The sequence below is a fragment of the Hemitrygon akajei genome, unplaced genomic scaffold, assembly GCF_048418815.1.
Source record: "Hemitrygon akajei unplaced genomic scaffold, sHemAka1.3 Scf000052, whole genome shotgun sequence".
Lineage (NCBI taxonomy): Eukaryota > Metazoa > Chordata > Chondrichthyes > Myliobatiformes > Dasyatidae > Hemitrygon > Hemitrygon akajei.
Genome location: NW_027331938.1, coordinates 2,863,977 through 2,882,765, shown reverse-complemented (window position 1 = coordinate 2,882,765; position 18,789 = coordinate 2,863,977). Strand labels below are relative to the sequence as shown.

At 45.0% G+C, this 18,789-nt stretch overlaps 1 protein-coding gene across 1 annotated transcript in view; it reads right to left on the bottom strand.

Annotated features, from left to right (window-relative positions):
* LOC140721201 (cell adhesion molecule CEACAM5-like) overlaps window positions 1-6,543 on the bottom strand; it is a 30,549-nt gene extending 24,006 nt beyond the window's left edge. Inside the window, exons 1-4 of the mRNA XM_073036060.1 lie at window positions 6,373-6,543; window positions 5,685-5,917; window positions 4,686-4,789; window positions 4,168-4,485 (exon numbers count right to left, since the gene is read on the bottom strand). Coding sequence (XP_072892161.1) covers window positions 4,168-4,485; window positions 4,686-4,789; window positions 5,685-5,917; window positions 6,373-6,543 — 826 coding nt within the window. The remainder of the gene's footprint in view (window positions 1-4,167; window positions 4,486-4,685; window positions 4,790-5,684; window positions 5,918-6,372) is intronic.
* Window positions 6,544-18,789: the final 12,246 nt, after the last annotated feature.

Here is an 18,789-nt window from a genome sequence, read left to right as displayed (position 1 = left end):
ATGCCTTTAGAAAAGGCTGCTCATACCTTAGGAGCTTGATTGAAGGCAGAAAGTATTGTTCTATGGGTTATATTCTGCATAGAGGCCGGTAACCAGTGGTGTGCCCTAGGAATCTGTTCCAGGACCCCCTACTTTTTGTGATTTTTACAAATGATCTGGATGACAAAGTGGACGGATGGGTTCGTAAATTTGTTGATGACAGAAACACTGGGTTGTTGTGGATAGTGTGGAGGGCTGTCAGAGGCTACAGCAGGGCACTGATTGGATGCAAAACGAGGCTGAGATGTGAGAGTTCAACCCAGATGAGTGTGTGGTCGTTCATTTAGGTGGGCAGAGTATAGATATTAATGGCAAGGATCTTGGTAGTACGGTTGATCAGAGGGATCTTGGGGTCCGAGTCCAAAGAACAGTCAAAGCCGCTACGCAGGTTGACTCTGTGGTTGAGAAGGCGTACGGTGCACTGGCCTTCATCAACCGTCGGATTGAGTTTTAGAGCTGAATGTAATGTTGCAGCTGGAAACGACACTGGTGAGACCCCACTCGGAGCACGGTGCTCAGTTCTGTCGCCTCACTACAGGAAGGATGTGGAGACCATAGAAAGGGTGCAGAGGAGATTTACGAGGATGTTGCCTGGATTGGGGAGCATGCCTTAAGAGAATAGTTTGAGTGTACTCGGCCTTCTCTACATGGAGCGACGGGGGATGGGTGGTGACCTGATAAGGTGTAAAAGATAATGAGAGGCATTAATCGTGTGGATAGTCAAAGGCCTTTTCCCAGGGATGAAATGGCGAGAACGAGAGGGCACAATCAATCAACATCCTTTGCACTTTTCTTTTCTCAGCCGTGGATATAGTACGGCTGCAGTCTTACTCGCTCTGCACTGGGACTCGTATCGTCTGAACAATATTGACACTCACCACAGGCTGCATCTCTCCATTCAACACATGCCGCTGCTTTTTACCATGTATGTCAAAGGTTTGGACTGGAGGATTAATGGATTTGTGGCTAAATTTGCCGGTGATACAAAGATAGGTGGAGGAGAAATAGCGTTGAGGAAACAGAGAGTCTTCAGAGAGACTTAGATAGTTTAGGGGAATGGGCAAAGAAGTAGCAAATGAAATACTATGTTGGAAATTGCCTGGTCATGCACTTTGGTGAGCAAATAAAAGGGCAGACCATTATTTAGAAGGAGAGAGAATTCAAAATGCAGAGCTGCAAAGGGGTTTGGCGGGCCTTGAGCAGGATACACAAAAGGATAACCGCCAGGTTCAAGTCAAGTCTAGTCAAGTCACTTTTTATTGTCATTTCGACCATAACTGCTGGTACGGTGCACAATAAAAACGAGACCACGTCAACTCTATCTATCTCCCTCATAATTTTAAATACCTCTATCAAGTCCGCCCTCAACCTTCTACTCTCCAAAGAATAAAGACCTAACTTGTTCAATCTTTCCCTGTAACGTAGGTGCTGAAACTCAGGTAGCATTCTAGTAAATCTTCTCAGTACTCTCTCTATTTTGTTGACATCTTTCCTATAATTCAGTGACCAGAACTGTACAAAATACTCCAAATTCGGCCTTACCAATGCCTTGTACAATTTTAACATTACATCCCAATTCCTATACTCTGTGTTCTGATTTATAAAGACCAGCCTACCAAAATCTTTCCTCACCACCCTATCCACATGAGATTCCACATTCAGGGAACTATGCACCATTATTCCTAGATCACTCTGTTCTACTGCATTCTTCATCCCGTACCATTTACCATGTTTGTCCTATTTGGATTATTCCTAACAAAATGTAGCACCTCACACTTATCAGCATTAAACTCCATCTGCCATCATTCAGCCCACTGCTCTAACTGGCCTAAATCTCTCTGAAAGCTTTGAAAACCTGCTTCATTATCCACAACGCCACCTACCTTAGTATCATTTGCATACTTACAAATCCAATTTACCACCCCATCATCCAGATTATTAATTTACATGACAAACAACATTGGACCCAATACAGATCCTTTAGGCACACCACTAGCCACCGACCTCCAACCTGACAAACAGTTATCCACCAGTACTCTCTGCAATCTCCCATCCAGCCACTGTTGAATCCATTTTACTACTTCAATATTAATACCTAACGATCGAACCTTCCTAACTAATCTTCCATGCGGAACCTTGTCAAAGGCCTTACTGAAGTCCATATTGACAACATCCGCTGCTTTACCCTCGTCTACGTTCCTCGTAACCTCTTCAAAAAATTCAATAAGTTGTGTCAAACACGACCTTCCACGGACAAGTCCATGTCGATTGTTCCTAATCAGACCCTGTCTATCCAGATAATTATATATTCCATCTCTAAGAATACTTTCCATTAATTAACCCACCACTGACGACAAGCCGACAGGTCTATAATTGCTAGGTTTACTCTTAGAACCCTTTTTAAACAATGGAACCATATGAGCAATATGCCAATCCTCCGGCACCATCCCCATTTCTAATGACATTTGAAATATTTCTGTCAGAGCTCCTGCTAGTTCTACACTAACTTCTCTCAAGGTCCTAGGGAATATCCTTTCTGGATCCGGAGATTTATCCACTTTTATATTCCTTAAAAGCGCCAGTGCTTCCTCCTCTTTAATCGTCATAGTTTCCATAACTTCCCTACTTGTTTCCCCTCCCTTACACAATTCAATATCCTTCTCTATAATGAATACTGAAGAAGAGAAATTGTCAAAATCTCCCCCAACTGTTTCGGCTCCACCCATAGCTGTCCACTCTGATTCTCTAAGGGACCAATTTTATCCCTCACTATCCTTTCGCTATTAATATAGCTGTGGAAACCCTCCGGATTTATTTTCACCTTACTTGCATAGCAACCTCATACCTTTTTTTAGCTTTTCTAATTTCTTTCTTAAGATTTTTCTTATATTCTTTATATTTCTCGAGCACCTCATTTACTCCATGCTGCCTAAATTTATTGCAGATATCTCTCTTTTTCCTAACCACGTTTCCAATATCCCTTGAAAACCACGGCTCTCTCAAACTTTTAACCTTTCCTTTCAACCTAACAGGAACATAAAGATTCTGTACCCTGAAAATATCACCTTTAAATGACGGCCATTTCTCTATTACATCCTTCCCATAAAACAAATTGTCCCAATCCACTGCTTCTAAATCCTTTCGCATCTCCTCAAAGTTAGCCTTTCTCCAATGAAAAATCTCAACCCTTGGTCCAGTCCTATCTTTCTCCATAATTATATTGAAACTAATGACATTGTGTTCACTGGACCCAAAGTGCTCCCCAAAACATACCTCCGCCAAGTGACCTATTTCACTCCCTAACAAAAGATCCAAACCTGCCCCTTCTCTAGTTGGTACCTCTATGTATTGCTTTAAAAAAACTATCAAACACGGTTTGTCAGGAGCTGCAGCTGGATGCACCTTTTGCAGGTGTAGTCATCAGGGACAACAGTGCTCGCCCTGACTTCTTACATACGGAGCACTCAACAGTCCTAACTGCTGCCTCCATTACCTACTCCAAATCTAATTAGATTAATTAAAGGAGTTTACCCGTCCTTACCTCACCTGGAGTGAAGCTCGTACTCAGCCTCTGCTCCCTATTTAAATCCTCCCGCTGCCTCACGGGCCGACTTTCACGCGCTTGCGCAGTTGTGCCCCGTTCAGACCTCGCCTCTGCCAGTTCTCGCCGAAGCCTGATTGAGGCAAAGCCGACCCACTCTGCCTCAGTCCACTCCGACGATGGCCAAGCCCACTCTGACTTTATCTCGTCGTTTCATGTTCTCATTATTTATATACTATTTATTTATATTTGTATTTGCACGGACTGTTGTCTAGTCCACTGTCGTGGATTTTTCATTGATCCTTTTATAGTTACTGATTTACTGAGTACGAGTGAGAGTCGAGCAGTCCGAATAGTGGGACCGGTCGGGTTCACTACAGGCCAGGTTCTACGTCCACAATCATCGGTCATTGCCGATGCCTGTCCGAGAGGAACTTGGAACTAAATCTAAAGCGGAACTGAGTTGTTCATTCGGTTTATTTTTTCATTGGGAAAGAATCTGTCATCGAGCAACGAACGGTAAAGGTTATATTGTTGTATATCAACACAGGAATAAACTGAAAGTTTTATTTGGAGATCTCACTTACCAAAGACACGCAGAGTGACGGTCGCTGAGGTTTGGGAGCCATTAGCTGACACCATATTCACACGGTATTCCCCACTGTCCGACATGTTCACCGACTTCAGCAGAAGCGACCCGTTGGTCGTGAATATCTCAGCGCCGTCTGTGTAGCCATCGCCAACAGACACATTCTGCCCGATCCACTGGGCGATTGTTCCCCCATTAAAACGCCAGTTTCCACTGGTGACTTTGCCCGACGGCCGCACTGAAAACAGCGCATCTCCCCCGACGGTGGCGTTTATCTCGCTGTGCTCAACGAAAATGGTAAACTGCTGAGACTCACCTGAGGACGAGAAAATCGTATGAGGGAGTAGTGACAGACACGGATAGAATCGAGAATCGCACTTAACTCAATCTGTACAGATATCAGGGGTCTCCACACAGCTCAGCAAGTTCGACCCTTATGACCGGATCTTCATGTCTCCAACTACTTGCCACTCTGATGATTATCCGACCATGGCGTTTGGAGAGAGTGACCCTCACCTGCCGTTATGTGGAGACAAAGAACGAGAGCTGCGAAGGGCAGTCCCGACATCCCGAGAGAGCAGCGCCGATCTCCGTTACACTCGGAGACTGAGCCGCACTTCCTGGTTTGCGGGTCAGATATCTGGATTCTGACGTCACAAGCGGCAGCGCTGATTGGATCAGAGAGTCTGTACTTTGCTCAAATCTACATCAAATCCTGTGTGCTGTTCTACAACTATCTGCTGCTGTGTTGAATCCGATAATGGTCTCAAAGAGAGTTTCTCTCACCCACCGATTATTATTATTATTATTAATAGTTGTAGTGGTGGTGGTAGTAGTAATAATTTAGACCTGGGATTCTCAAAGCCTGTGTTGTTGGTCACACAAGAAAAAAAATGCACTCTTATAACAAAATAAGTCCAAAAATAACCTTTTAATTATGACTCTAGATATCACAGCTGTCAGATATCACATTGCGAACTCAACTGGGGCTTAATACACACACACACACACACATACACACACACATACACACACACACACACACACACACACACACACACACACACACACACACACACACACACACACACACACACACACACACACACACACACACACACAAACTTGGAAATCTTCACCACCTCTCTTCCACACAAGAATTTTAGTCGTATTGCCTTTCCCACTGTTTCTGTTCTCTCATTTAAACTATATGTTCTTTGTAATTAAGCGATGTAGCATTTGAAGTATAAGTTGTCGCTGTAAATGAAGTTATCAGCATTACTGTTGTTGTAATATTATACCACAATAAGATTGACAAATGGACAAAATTAAATTGATGCGCTCACCAATTAGCGAGAGAAGTGACAGCGATGGGATGAGGCAATCCTTCTGATGTTGGGCCGGTATTCTGTTGTGGCAATCCTGAGGCTCTGACCGAGATGTGCATTGGAGAGTCTGTTTCTCTCCTGATTCTCGATAGAGTTCATGGAAGAAAACGATGACTCACATATGTACGTGGATGGGAACAGTGTGAGTCGGAGCATTGCAATAGCTGTCGTGTTTTTGAACTGAGCTTGGGGACCCACGTTGATCCAAATGTCACTCAGTCCAAAGTCCTTGTGTTGTGCTTTGAACAAATCAGAAGTTCCCATTTCCAAGAACTCCATCTGAAGAGTTGCCTCATCTATGGAAGGCACCAGCCTTTTGGTCTCTGTAGTCCACCGGCCGTCAGCCGAAACGGAGCACGGCTGTCTCAGGGAGAGGAGGATGTCACCTTAGAGTTTGGGGGAGCTTTCAAATCGTTCCTTGAAGTTTTCTGACAGGCTTGTCACGAAATACCTCATCACTGGGTCCTCCCTCATTTCGTTCCTCTCGCAGAGGTGGAAAGTGTAACTTTCTCCCGTGAGGACCGTAGAGAGCGCGCAGTAGGTCGCGCGCTCCACGGAGGTAGGTCAGGTGTACGGTGTGGGATGAGGTTAAAATAACTTAGAGCAGCGCGCGCCCTATTTACATGTTATGACAGGTGTGTTCACGGAAGTGCCAATGGGCCGGCGCGGTCCAGACATTTGGTTCTCGCGGTATGGACATGGCCCGCGTTCCGCCTATTGGGGTTGTCTGGATTAGGTGATCGAAGGGATTTGGCATTGGTATGTCATCAAAAACGTGGAAGTGTCTGGAACTGCAAGGTGGAGAGTATTCTGACTGTTTCCATCACCGTCTGGTGTGCAGGCTCCAATGCCCGGGATCGACAAAGATTGCAGACAGTTGTGTACACAATCACATTCATCACGGTACAAGCCTGGCCATAATCCAGGATATCTTGAAAACGTTGTGCCTCCAGGAGTCCTGGTCCATAATTCAGGACCATCGCCATCGCATTCGGAATATCCAAGCTTCCCATGAGAACCATTCGGAATATGCTCTCTTCCCATTAGTTAGAACCGCTCTATGCTCCCTTCTCATTACTACAATCTGGGATATGCTCCCCTCTCATTACTAGCTTCCCAGATATGCTCTTGACTCATTACCATCATTTGAGATATGCTCTCGTCTGTTTACTACCATCCGCGATATGCTGCTGTCTGATTACGACTATCCGGGATATGCTCTTCTCTCATTGCTACCAACCGGAATGTGCTCTCGTGTCATTGCTACCGTCCGGAAGAAGGTTCATGACACTGAAAACACACGCTCAACGATTTACCTGCAGCCTGTGCAATCGGACCCATGAATGCGCCCTCACAATTCAGCTTTTAATTGTTTGTTTATTTGTTTTTTTCTTATTTTCTTTATTTATCCGTTCATTCGGTTGTTTGCGTATTTAAATAATTTGTACATTGATTTTGTACGCCTGGCGTTTATGACAACAGTGATAGCAATTCTCTGAATTGGCCACCCCGATGGAGAAGGACTCTCCATTGTTGGAACGGCCATGGCTGGAGTGGGGAATTGTTAGAGTGGGCCGCCTTTAGTTAAACAGGCGCCGCGAACACGCTTGGACAAACGCAGGCACATGCTCGAAGTAAGCAATGACGTTTCTAGTAAGCAGATTTATTTTCACGGTTATTACATAGCTGGTGCTTTCTTCGGCAGTTTGAACGGGACATGACTGCGCAAGCGCGTGAAAGTCGGCCTGTGAGGCAGCGGGAGAGTTTAAAAAGCGAGCGTATTAACGGAGCGGGCGACGTAGTGGAGGGCGGCGGAGTAGTGGGAGATAGAATAGGAAGGTTTTGGCTGGACAGGCTACGGCAAGCAGAGGCTGAGGACGAACTTGATCGGTGAGGTAAGGCCGGGTAAGCTCCTTTAATAACTCTAATTAACTTAGGAGTAGTTAATGGAGGCAGCAGTTAGGGCAGCCGAGTGCTCCGTTTGCAGTATGTGGGAAGTCAGGGCGAGCACAATTGTCCCTGATGACTACACCTGTAAAAGGTGCATCCAGCTGCAGCTCCTGACAAACCGTGTTAGGGAACTGGAGCTGGGGTTGGATGAACTTTTGATCATTCGTGAGGCAGAGGCAGAAATAAACAGTAGTTACCGGGAGATAATCACCCCTATAATTCAGGAGGCAGGTAGCTGGGTGACTGTCAGGAGACGGAAGGAAAATAGACTGAATGAGCAGAGCACCCATGCGGCCGTTCCCATCAATAATAAGGATACCGTTTTGGATACTGTTGTTGTTATTAGGGTCAAGTTGCAGTAGTTGCGTCTCTGGTAGCGAGACTGGACCCTCAGCTCGGAAGGCAAGGATGGAAAAGAGGAGAGCAGTAGTGATAGGGGATTCGATAGTTTGGGGGACAGATAAGAGGTTCTGTGGAAGAGATCGAGAATCCAGGATGGTCTGTTGTCTGTCCGGTGCCAGGGTCAGCGATATCTCGGATCGAGTTCTCAGTATTCTCATGAGATAGGGTGAGCAGCCAGATCTCGTGGCTAAGGAGAGCAAGAAGTGGGCATGAGAAGGCCATGGCGAGTAGGGTAAAGGAAAACCCCAAGGCATTTTTCAATTATGTGAAGAACAAAATGTTGACAGGAGTGACGATCGAGCCGATTAGAGATAAAGGTCCTCAATGAATATTTCTCTTCGGTATTCACCAATGAGAGGGAACTTGATAATGGTAAGGACAATATGAGTGAGGTTGATATTCTGGTGTCCCACAAGGATCGATTCTGGGACCTCTACTTTTCGCGATTATTATTAAAGACTTGGATGTGGTGGTAGAAGGGCGGGTTGGCAAGTTTTCAGACGACACAAAGGTTGCTGGTGTTGTAGATAGTGTTGAGGATTGTCGCAGATTGCAGAGAGACATTGATAGGATGCAGAAGTGGGTTGAGAACTGGCAGATACAGTTCAACCCGGAGAAGTGTGAGGTGGTACACTTTGGAAGGACAAACTCCAAGGCAGAGTACATAGTAAACGGCAGAAGACTTGGAAGTGTGGAGGAGCGGAGGGATCAGGGGGTACATGTCCACAGATCCCTGAAAGTTGCCTCACAGGTAGATAGGGTAGGATGTTTAGGAGCATGTTGATATTAAGGGAGAAGAGCTGCTAAAATACATCAGGACAGAAAGTTCTGGGGCCAGACAGAATATTCCCCAGGCTGCTCTGCGAGGCGAGGGAAGCGATTGCTGAGCCTCTGGCTAGGATCTTTATGTCCTTATTGTCCACAGGAATGGTACCGGAGGATTGGAGGAAGGCGAATGTTGTCCCCTTGTTCAAAAAAGTTAGTAGGGATAGTCCAGGTAATTATCGACCAGTGAGCCTTACATCTGTGGTGGGAAAGCTGTTGGAAAAGATTCTTAGAGATAGGATCTATAGGCATTTAGAGAATCATGGTCTGATCAGGGACAGTCAGCATGGCTTTGTGAAGGGCAGATCGTGCCTTAACAAGCTTGATAGAGTTCTTTGAGGGCGTTACCAGGCATATAGATGTGGGTCGTGTAGTGGATGTGACCTACATGGATTTTAGTAAGGCATTTGACAAGGTTCCACACGGTAGGCTTATTCAGAAAGTCAGAAGGCATGGGATCCAGGGAAGTTTGGCCAGGTGGATTCAGAATTTGCTTGCCTGCAGAAGGCAGAGGGTGGTGGTGGAGGGAGTACATTCGGATTGGAGGGTTTTGACTAGTGGCGTCCCACAAGGATCGGTTGTGGGACCTCTACTTTCCGTGATTTTTATTAAGGTCCTGGATGTAGGGGAGGTAGGGTGGGTTGGCAAGTTTGCAGACGACACAATGATTGGTGGAGTCGTGGATAGTGTAGAGGATTGTCAGAGATTGCAGAGAGACATTGATAGGATGCAGAAGAGGGCTGAGAAGTGACAGATGGAGTTCAACACGTAGAGGGGTGAGGTGGTACACTTTGGAAGGACAAACTCCAAGGCAGAGTACAAAGTAAATAGCAGGACACTTGGTAGTGTGGAGAAGCGAGGGATATGAGGGTACATGTCCACAGATCCCTGAAAGTGAACCTCACATATAGATAGGGTAGTTAAGAAAACTTATGGGTGTTAGCTTTCATAAGTCGAGGGATAGAGTTTAAGAGTCGCGGGGTAATGATGCAGCTCTGTAAAACTCTAGTTAGGCCACCCTTGGAGTATTGTATCCAGTTCTGGTCGCCTCACTATAGGTTGGATGTGGAAGCATTGGAAAGGGTACAGAGAAGATTCACCAGCGTGCTGCCTGGTTTAGAGAGTATGGATTATGATCAGAGATTTATGGTGCTAGTTATTTGCTCTTTGGAGTGAAGGACGATGAGAGGTGACATGACAGAGTGTTTAAGGAAAAGTTGGGAAATTCAAGGGGGATATTAGAGGAATGTTTTTCACTCAGATAGAGGTTAGTGCGTGGAACGCAATGCCTGATTCAGTGGTGGAGGCAGATACACTGGTGAAGTTTAAGAGACTGTTAAACAGGTATCTTGAGGAATTTAAGATGCGGGGGTGTTTATATGGGGGGCAAGGTTTAAGGGTCGGCACAACATTGTGGGTCGAAGGGCCTGTAATGTGCTGTAATATTCTATGTTCTATGGTCTATGTTCTATAGAGAAGATACTGAGTTGCTTTGACAGTTGAATTTGAATTGCTGTCAAAAAAGGAGGAAGTGAATTCCACAACTTCCCATTCTGTTTTCTATTATTAGCAGACAGTGTAGTTTTAGACACTGTTACAGAGCAAACGAATGCAATTGCAACATGCACCGTCCCTTGCTCCAGTACCAGCAGGGAATGGCCGATGAGTGCACTGTCTATAGAATGCAGCACGGTTACTCGCCAGGACTATTCTGCGAAAACATTCGGACCACCATTCACACCTCTACCAACTACCCCATCTCGAACTTAACAACCGTGCTCGCCCAGAGGGCGAAGGTCAGCAAGGACAAAAAGGAACAAGGCGATTAAACGTCACGTTTTCCAGCAAGACAACCTTTTGGACTCCACGGAGAGACAATATTCTTTCTCGCTGCCCATTCCCTTCAGGAAAGATGAACGAGGCATGGCAGGGTCATTCTGCAAGAATGGTCACAGTGGTTGCGGCCTCTACTGTGCAGCTCCCCAGTACAGGGTTCAATCGCAGCATTCAGGTGTGTGTGTGTGTGTGTGTGTGTGTGTGTGTGTGTGTGTGTGTGTGTGTGTGTGTGTGTGTGTGTGTGTGTGTGTGTGTGTGTGTGTGTGTGTGTGTGTGTGTGTGTGTGTGTGTGTGTGTGTGTGTGTGTGTGTGTGTGTGTGTAATATACGTACGCACTCTCGAACATACACTTCACAGAACGTTGCAGCACAGAAACAGGCCTTTTGGCTTTTCCTGGCTGTGCCGTACCGTTTTTCTGCCATGTCCCACAGACCTGCACCAGGCCCATATCCCTCCATACACCTCTCATCCATGTAGCGGTTCCAATTTTTCTTAAATATTAAAAGTGAGCCTGCATTTACCACTTCATCTGGCAGCTCATTCCACACTTCCACCACTCTCTGTATGATGAATCTCCACCATCCAATGTTCCCTTTAAACTTTTTCCCTTCACCCTTAACCCACGTCCTCTTGTTTTTGTTTTGTTTTTCTCCCCTAGCCTCAGCGGGGAAAGCCTGATTGCATTCCTTCTATCTATACCCATCATAAATTTATATAACTCTATCAAGTCTCCCCTCATTCGTCTACGCTCCAGGGAATAATATCCTAACCTATTCAAGTTTTCTCTGTAACTCAGTTGCTGAAGTCCCGGCAACATTCTTGTAAACCATCTCGGCACTCTGTCAACCTTATTAACATCTTTCCTCCAATCTGGTGACCAACACTGCTCACAGTAGTCCAACCTCGGCCTCATCAATGCCTTATCCAACTTCACAACAACATTCCAACTCTTATACTCAATACTTTGATTAATAAAGGACAATGTACCAAAAGCTTTCTATGCTACTCTATCTACCTGTGACGCCACTTTTAGGGAACTTTGTTTCTGTGTTCCTAGATCCCTCTGTTCTACTGCACTGCTCAGTGCCTTCCCATTTACCTTGGATCTTATACCTTGGGGTTTCCTTCCAAAGTGCAATACCTCTCATCGGCCTGCATTAAACTCAATCTGCGATTTCTCAGCCCATTTTTGCAGCTTTTTCAGATCCCTCTGCAAGCGTTCAAAACCTTCCTCACTCTCCACTACACCTCGAGTCTTTGTACCATCAGCAAATTTGCTGATCCAATTTACCACATTATCATGCAGATCATTGATTTGGATAACAAATAACAATGGACCCAGCACTGATATCTGTGGCAGACCACTAGTCACAGGCCTCCACTCAGAGAAGCAGTCCTCCACTACCACTCTCTGGCTTCTCCCATTGAGCCAATGGCTAATGCAATTTACACCCTCACCTTGTGTCCCCAGCGTCTGTGTCTTCCGAACTAACTTCCCATGCGGGACCTTGTCAAAGGCCTTACTGAATTCCACGTAGACAACATCCACTGCCATCCACTTTCCTTCTAACCACCACGAAAAGCTAATAGATTTGTTAAACATGACTTACTACTCACAAGCCGTGTTGACTCTCTGTAATAAGTCGCTGTCTATATGAATACTAATAGATCCTATCTCTTAGTACTCCTTCCAATAGTTTATCCACAACTGACTACAAACCTACCGGCCTAAGATTATCCTTCACCTTGACTGCCTGAGCTACCTCATGTCTTCTTTCAGCCCTCCTGAGTTCTTTCTTAAGTATTTTTGGACATTTTTTATACTCCTCAAATACCTTATTTGCTCCCTGCTTTCTATAGATGTTATACATTTCCCTCCTCTTCTCTATCAGAGTTCCAATATTCCTTGAGAACCAAGGTTCTTTATCCTGATTCACTTTGATTTTAATCCTGACAGGAACATACAAACTCTGTACTCTCACAATTTCTCCTTTCAAGGCCTCCTACTTACCAACGGCATCCTTGCCAAAGAACAACCTGTCCAAATCCACGCTTTTTATATCCTTCCTCATTTCTTCAAATTTGGCCTTTTTCTAGATTACAACCTCAAACCGAGGACCAGGTCTATCGTTATTCATGATCAAGTTGAAACTAATGGTGTTATGATCCCTGGAACCGTAGTGTTCCACTACACACACTTGCCTCACCTGTCCTAACTCGTTTTCTAATGGGAGATGTAATATTGCAAACTCTCTAGTCGGTATCTCTATATATTGATGGAAACATGGGAAACACACCGAGTTGCAGGAAACTTGCTGGGTGATTGGTGTGTGTCCTATGTTTTAGTAATTACGACATCCCTGTGAAACTGATTCAATGCTTGAGGGTCTGTTGAGAATGCCCCCCGTGAGGTGTCAATACGCTGTGCATTACAACCGTCAGTCCTGATGGATTAACAAACCATTACTAACATGGACCTGTAAAACAGTCAGCATGTATTTCACCATGAACTGGCCTGTGGGGTGGTGGGGGAGTGATCGATGGAGAAGGAACTGCGTTATTTTGAGAGTATTCATGGTACAATTGAACTTCTGAAGAACCTATGAGGAAGTAATGACCACAGTTTCGTCTTTCTGACTTACCTATTATTAGCAGACTGTGAGGTGTTAAACTCTGCTACAGAGCAAACGAATGCAATTGCAACATGCACCTTCCCTTGCTCCAGCACCAGCAGGGAATGGCCGATGTGTGCACTGTCTGTAGAATGCAGCACAGTTACTCGCCAGGGCTATTCTGCGAGAACATTCGGACCACCATTCACACCACTACCAACAACCCCACCCCCCAATTAACAAACCTGCTCGCACAGAGGGCGAAGGTCAGCAAGAGAAATGAGGAACAAGGCGATTAAACTTCACTTTTGCCAGCAAGACAGTCTTTTGGACTGCACGGAGAGACAATATTCTTTCTCGGTGCCCAATCCCTTCAGGAAAGATGAACGAGACATTGCAGGGTCACAGTCCTCCTGTCCCTCTGCAAGAATGATCACAGTGGGTGCGGCCTCTGCTGTGCAGCTCCCCAGTACAGGGTTCAATCGCTGTGTGTGTGTGTGTGTGTGTGTGTGTGTGTGTGTGTGTGTGTGTGTGTGTGTGTGTGTGTGTGTGTGTGTGTGTGTGTGTGTGTGTGTGTGTGTGTGTGTGTGTGTGTGTGTGTGTGTAATATACATACGCACTACACAACATATACATCACAGTACGTTGCTGCATAGAAATAGGCCTTTTGGCCTTTCTTGGCTCTGCCGTACCATTTTTCTGCCATATCCCACTGACCTGCACCCGGCCCATATCCCTCCATCACCTCTCATCCATGTAGCTGTTCAAGATCTTCTTAAAAGTTAAAAGTGAGCCTACATTTAACACTTCACCGGGCAGCTCATTCCACACTTTCACCACTCTCTGTATGATGAAGCCCCCCCATGTTCATTTCAATCTTTTCCCCCTTCACCCTTAACCCATGTACTCCTATATTTTTTTCTCCTCTAGCCTCAGTGGAGAAAGCCTGATTGCATTAATTCTATCTGTTGCCAAAATTATTTTTTATACCTCTATCAAGTCTCCTCACATTCTTCTCCGCTCCAGGTAATAAAGTCCTAACGTATTCCACCATTCTTCCTGTACTTTCGACTGTATCTTCCTAACTAACCCCCCATGCCGGACTCTGTCAAAGGCCTTACTGAAGTCCACGCAGACAACATCTACTGATTTCCTGCATTTGCTTTCCTTCTAACCTCCTCGAAACATTAATAGATTTGTTAAACAAGACCTGCTACGCACAAAGTTGTGTCGACAGGCCCTAATAGGTCCCAGTCTATCTGAATACTTATAGATCCTATCTCTTAGTACTCCTTCCAATAGATTATCTACTACTGACTACAAACCTATCGGCCTAAGATTACCTTTCACCTTGTCTGCCTGAGCTACCTCACGTCTTCTTTTAGCCCTCCTGAGTTCTTTCTTAGGTATTCTTGGGACTTTTTAAATATTCCTCTACTACCTTCGTTGCTCCCTGTTTTCTATACATGTTATACGTCTCCCTCTTCTTCTCTATAAGAGTTCCAATATCTCTAGAGAACCAAAGTTCCTTATCCTTATTCACTTTGCTTTTAATCCCGACAGGAACATAAAGACTCTGTACTCTCAAAATTTCTCCTTTCAAGACCGCATACTTATGAACGACATCCATGCCAAAGAACAACATGTCCAAATCCACGTTTTTTATATACTTCCTCATTTCTTCAAAATTGGCATTTTTCCAGTTTACAACCTCAAACCAGGTCTATCGTCATCCATGATCAAGATGAAACTAATGGTGTTATGATCCCTGGAACCGAAGTGTTCCCCTACACACACTTGCGTCACCTGTCCTAACTCATTTCCTAATTGGAGATCTAATATTGCATCCACTCTAACCGGTACCTTTATATACTGATGGAAACATGGGAAACAAACCGATTCGCAGGAAACTTGCTGGCTGATTGGTTGTGTGTCCTATGATTTAGTAATGACTACATCCCTGAGAAACTGATTCAATGCTTGAAAGTCTGTTGAGAATGGCTCCCGTGAGGTGAGTATTAAAACCGTCAGTCTTGATGGATAAAAAAACTATTACTAATATGGACCTGTAAAACAGTCAGCATGTATTTCACCATGAACTGGCCTGTGGGGTGGTGGGGGAGTGATCGATGGAGAAGGAACTGCGTTACTGTGAGAGTATTCATGGTACAATTGAACTTCTGAAGAACCTATGAGGAAGTAATGACCACAGTTTCGTCTTTCTGACTTATCTATTATTAGCAGACTGTGAGGTGTTAAACTCTGCTACAGAGCAAACGAATGCAATTGCAACATGCACCTTCCCTTGCTCCAGTACCAGCAGGTAATGGCCGATGTGTGCACTGTCTGTAGAATGCAGCACAGCTGCTCGCCAGGGCTATTCTGCGAGAACATTCGGACCACCATTCACACCACTACCAACTACCCCACCCACAACTAAAAACCCTGCTCGCACAGAGGGCGAAGGTCAGCAAGAAAAATGAGGAACAAGGCGATTAAACGTCCCTTTTGCCAGCAAGACAATCTTTTGGACTGCACGGAGAGACAAGATTCTTTCTCGCTGCCCAATCCCTTCAGGAAAGATGAACGAGACATTGCAGGGTCACAGTCCTCCTGTCCCTCTGCAAGAATGGTCACAGTGGGTGCGGCCTCTGCTGTGCAGCTCCCCAGTACAGGGTTCAATCGCAGTGTGTGTGTGTGTGTGTGTGTGTGTGTGTGTGTGTGTGTGTGTGTGTGTGTGTGTGTGTGTGTGTGTGTGTGTGTGTGTGTGTGTGTGTGTGTGTGTGTGTGTGTGTGTGTAATATACATACGCACTACACAACATATACATCACAGTACGTTGCTGCATAGAAATAGGCCTTTTGGCCTTTCTTGGCTCTGCCGTACCATTTTTCTGCCATATCCCACTGACCTGCACCCGGCCCATATCCCTCCATCACCTCTCATCCATGTAGCTGTTCAAGATCTTCTTAAAAGTTAAAAGTGAGCCTACATTTAACACTTCACCGGGCAGCTCATTCCACACTTTCACCACTCTCTGTATGATGAAGCCCCCCCATGTTCATTTCAATCTTTTCCCCCTTCACCCTTAACCCATGTACTCCTATATTTTTTTCTCCTCTAGCCTCAGTGGAGAAAGCCTGATTGCATTAATTCTATCTGTTGCCAAAATTATTTTTTATACCTCTATCAAGTCTCCTCACATTCTTCTCCGCTCCAGGTAATAAAGTCCTAACGTATTCCACCATTCTTCCTGTACTTTCGACTGTATCTTCCTAACTAACCCCCCATGCCGGACTCTGTCAAAGGCCTTACTGAAGTCCACGCAGACAACATCTACTGATTTCCTGCATTTGCTTTCCTTCTAACCTCCTCGAAACATTAATAGATTTGTTAAACAAGACCTGCTACGCACAAAGTTGTGTCGACAGGCCCTAATAGGTCCCAGTCTATCTGAATACTTATAGATCCTATCTCTTAGTACTCCTTCCAATAGATTATCTACTACTGACTACAAACCTATCGGCCTAAGATTACCTTTCACCTTGTCTGCCTGAGCTACCTCACGTCTTCTTTTAGCCCTCCTGAGTTCTTTCTTAGGTATTCTTGGGACTTTTTAAATATTCCTCTACTACCTTCGTTGCTCCCTGTTTTCTATACATGTTATACGTCTCCCTCTTCTTCTCTATAAGAGTTCCAATATCTCTAGAGAACCAAAGTTCCTTATCCTTATTCACTTTGCTTTTAATCCCGACAGGAACATAAAGACTCTGTACTCTCAAAATTTCTCCTTTCAAGACCGCATACTTATGAACGACATCCATGCCAAAGAACAACATGTCCAAATCCACGTTTTTTATATACTTCCTCATTTCTTCAAAATTGGCATTTTTCCAGTTTACAACCTCAAACCAGGTCTATCGTCATTCATGATCAAGATGAAACTAATGGTGTTATGATCCCTGGAACCGAAGTGTTCCCCTACACACACTTGCGTCACCTGTCCTAACTCATTTCCTAATTGGAGATCTAATATTGCATCCACTCTAACCGGTACCTTTATATACTGATGGAAACATGGGAAACAAACCGATTCGCAGGAAACTTGCTGGGTGATTGGTTGTGTGTCCTATGTTTTAGTAATGACTACATCCCTGAGAAACTGATTCAATGCTTGAAAGTCTGTTGAGAATGGCTCCCGTGAGGTGAGTATTAAAACCGTCAGTCTTGATGGATAAAAAAACTATTACTAACATGGACCTGTAAAACAGTCAGCATGTATTTCACCATGAACTGGCCTGTGGGGTGGTGGGGGAGTGATCGATGGAGAAGGAACTGCGTTACTGTGAGAGTATTCATGGTACAATTGAACTTCTGAAGAACCTATGAGGAAGTAATGACCACAGTTTCGTCTTTCTGACTTATCTATTATTAGCAGACTGTGAGGTGTTAAACTCTGCTACAGAGCAAACGAATGCAATTGCAACATGCACCTTCCCTTGCTCCAGTACCAGCAGGTAATGGCCGATGTGTGCACTGTCTGTAGAATGCAGCACAGTTGCTCGCCAGGGCTATTCTGCGAGAACATTCGGACCACCATTCACACCACTACCAACTACCCCACCCACAACTAAAAACCCTGCTCGCACAGAGGGCGAAGGTCAGCAAGAAAAATGAGGAACAAGGCGATTAAACGTCCCTTTTGCCAGCAAGACAATCTTTTGGACTGCACGGAGAGACAAGATTCTTTCTCGCTGCCCAATCCCTTCAGGAAAGATGAACGAGACATTGCAGGGTCACAGTCCTCCTGTCCCTCTGCAAGAATGGTCACAGTGGGTGCGGCCTCTGCTGTGCAGCTCCCCAGTACAGGGTTCAATCGCAGTGTGTGTGTGTGTGTGTGTGTGTGTGTGTGTGTGTGTGTGTGTGTGTGTGTGTGTATGTGTGTGTGTGTGTGTGTGTGTGTGTGTGTGTGTGTGTGTGTGTGTGTGTGTGTGTGTGTGTAATATACATACGCACTATACAACATATAAATCACAAACGTTGCTGCATAGAAAAAGGCCTTTTGGCCTTTCTTGGCTCTGCCGTACCATTTTTCTGCCATGTCCCACTGACCTGCACCTGGCCCATATCCCTCCAAACACCTCTCATCCATGTAGCTGTTCAACTTCTTCTTAAATGTTAAAAGTGAGCCTACATTTAACACTTCATCGGGCAGCTCATTCCACACTTTCACCACTTTCTGAATGATGAAGCCCCCCCCCCCATGTTCATTTCAATCTTTTCCCCCTTCACCCTTAACCCATGTCCTCCTGTTTTTTTCTCCTCTAGCGTCAGTGGAGAAAGCCTGATTTCATTAATTCTACCTGTTGCCAAAATTATTTTATATACCTCTATCAATTCTCCCCACATTCTTCTCCGCTCCAGGGAATAAAGTCCTAACCTATTCAACCTTTCTTCCTGTACTTTCGACTGTATCTTCCTAACTAACCCCCCATGCGGAACCCTGTCAAAGGCCTTACTGAAGTCCACGCAGACAACATCTACTGATTTCCTGCATTTGCTTTCCTTCTAACCTCCTCGAAACATTAATAGATTTGTTAAAAATGA